Source organism: Eimeria mitis, genomic scaffold (assembly GCF_000499745.2).
Source record: "Eimeria mitis Houghton genomic scaffold, Emh_scaff5311, whole genome shotgun sequence".
Taxonomy (NCBI): Eukaryota; Apicomplexa; class Conoidasida; order Eucoccidiorida; family Eimeriidae; genus Eimeria; species Eimeria mitis.
In genome coordinates this window covers 1-1,244 of record NW_013573589.1, presented here as the reverse complement: position 1 = coordinate 1,244, position 1,244 = coordinate 1, and the positions used below count along the sequence as shown (strand labels likewise).

Below are 1,244 nucleotides of genomic sequence, written 5' to 3'. Positions count from 1 at the left end.
TACTGCAGATTGCCGTGTCGTTACTTGCACTAAGACAACTCCTGCAGCTACAAGTTTCAGAGCAACAAGAGACACCGAAAATAAAGAGGAAACGGGCTACGCTTTGATCTGCATGACTGTGCCTGATGTGCTTCGCAAGGAAGCAGATAAAGCCCCCTTCACGTAAGCTCTTTCACTCTCCGCGCTTTCCTGTTCTCCTTGTACTCTTTCAGCAGATGGGATTGCCTTTTTTCTCGGCGTGTTTTTTGTAGGGAGGAGCAATGGGGACAGATCGTGACAGCCATCGAAGGCTCTGCCTCCGCCGTCATGCCCGGCGTTGTCAGTCTTGTATTGGTGATCCTTGGCCTCAGCATGTTGTGAAATAAAAGCTTTTTAACAGAGGGATGATACAAAAGGCTCTTTCTCTACAGTTGAAGAAAGCAAGAACTCCAGAAACCAGAGTTTCGCTATCTGCAGAGGTGTTGAAGTTCGTGGTTCACATACTGCACACTCGATACAGATAAGAAGCCCGCGGGTATTGAGAGCATCAGGGCTGAGCTGGCTGCTGGTGGATACTTAATAAACAACCCGAAATACCGATGAAACACAGCCTATAAAAGGCTCGAGAAGCTCTTTTTTTGTACAGAGATAAACTTTGTTTTGGCCTCTCTGCTCTACCAGTGGAGCTGCTGGGCTTCACTATGCTGCTTGGCGATGAAGCTTTCAGCTTGTCTATACTTTGTGGCGGTTGTAGAGTGAGTGAATATCCGTCAAATTCAACTCAATCTCAGGTTTTTACGTTTTATTAAGAATTGTTGAATCGTTTTCTAGCGATTCAAGGCACAGTAGTGCAGTGGCCACGGCATAAAGCTGTGTGCACAGAGCAGAAACTAGGTTACTGTAGGAGGCTGAAGGCTTCTAGCAGCCAATCAATAGAATATATGGGTTTTTCAACGAACCTGTTGTGGCGCCAATTCGCAGTAGTTTGCTCTGCGCAGTTGCCTAGGAAAGAAGAGCACTCCGATCCTCACAATCGCGGCTACGAAACCTTGAATGTTTTAGTTTTAAAAATAATTTTAATTAATTTATTTTATTTTAATTAATTTATTTTTAATTTAATAATCTTAACAGCATTTATATTTCAGTTTCCTTTCTCAACGGTCGTGGGACGTTGCCGAGCAAGAACACAGCTGCTCGGCCGGCCCAGCACGAGCACCGCCGACGAGCAACCCCAGCACGAGAGCCGAAACGCCGCCGAAGCAAAG

At 45.7% G+C, this 1,244-nt stretch overlaps 1 protein-coding gene across 1 annotated transcript in view; it reads left to right on the top strand.

Annotated features, from left to right (window-relative positions):
- The window catches only part of EMH_0081250 (SAG family member), a gene marked incomplete at both ends in the record, with an annotated part of 1,165 nt that extends 805 nt beyond the window's left edge, over positions 1-360 (top strand). Inside the window, 2 exons of the mRNA XM_013500362.1 lie at positions 9-162; positions 252-360. Coding sequence (XP_013355816.1) covers positions 9-162; positions 252-360 — 263 coding nt within the window. The remainder of the gene's footprint in view (positions 1-8; positions 163-251) is intronic.
- Between the last annotated feature and the right edge of the window lie 884 nt (positions 361-1,244).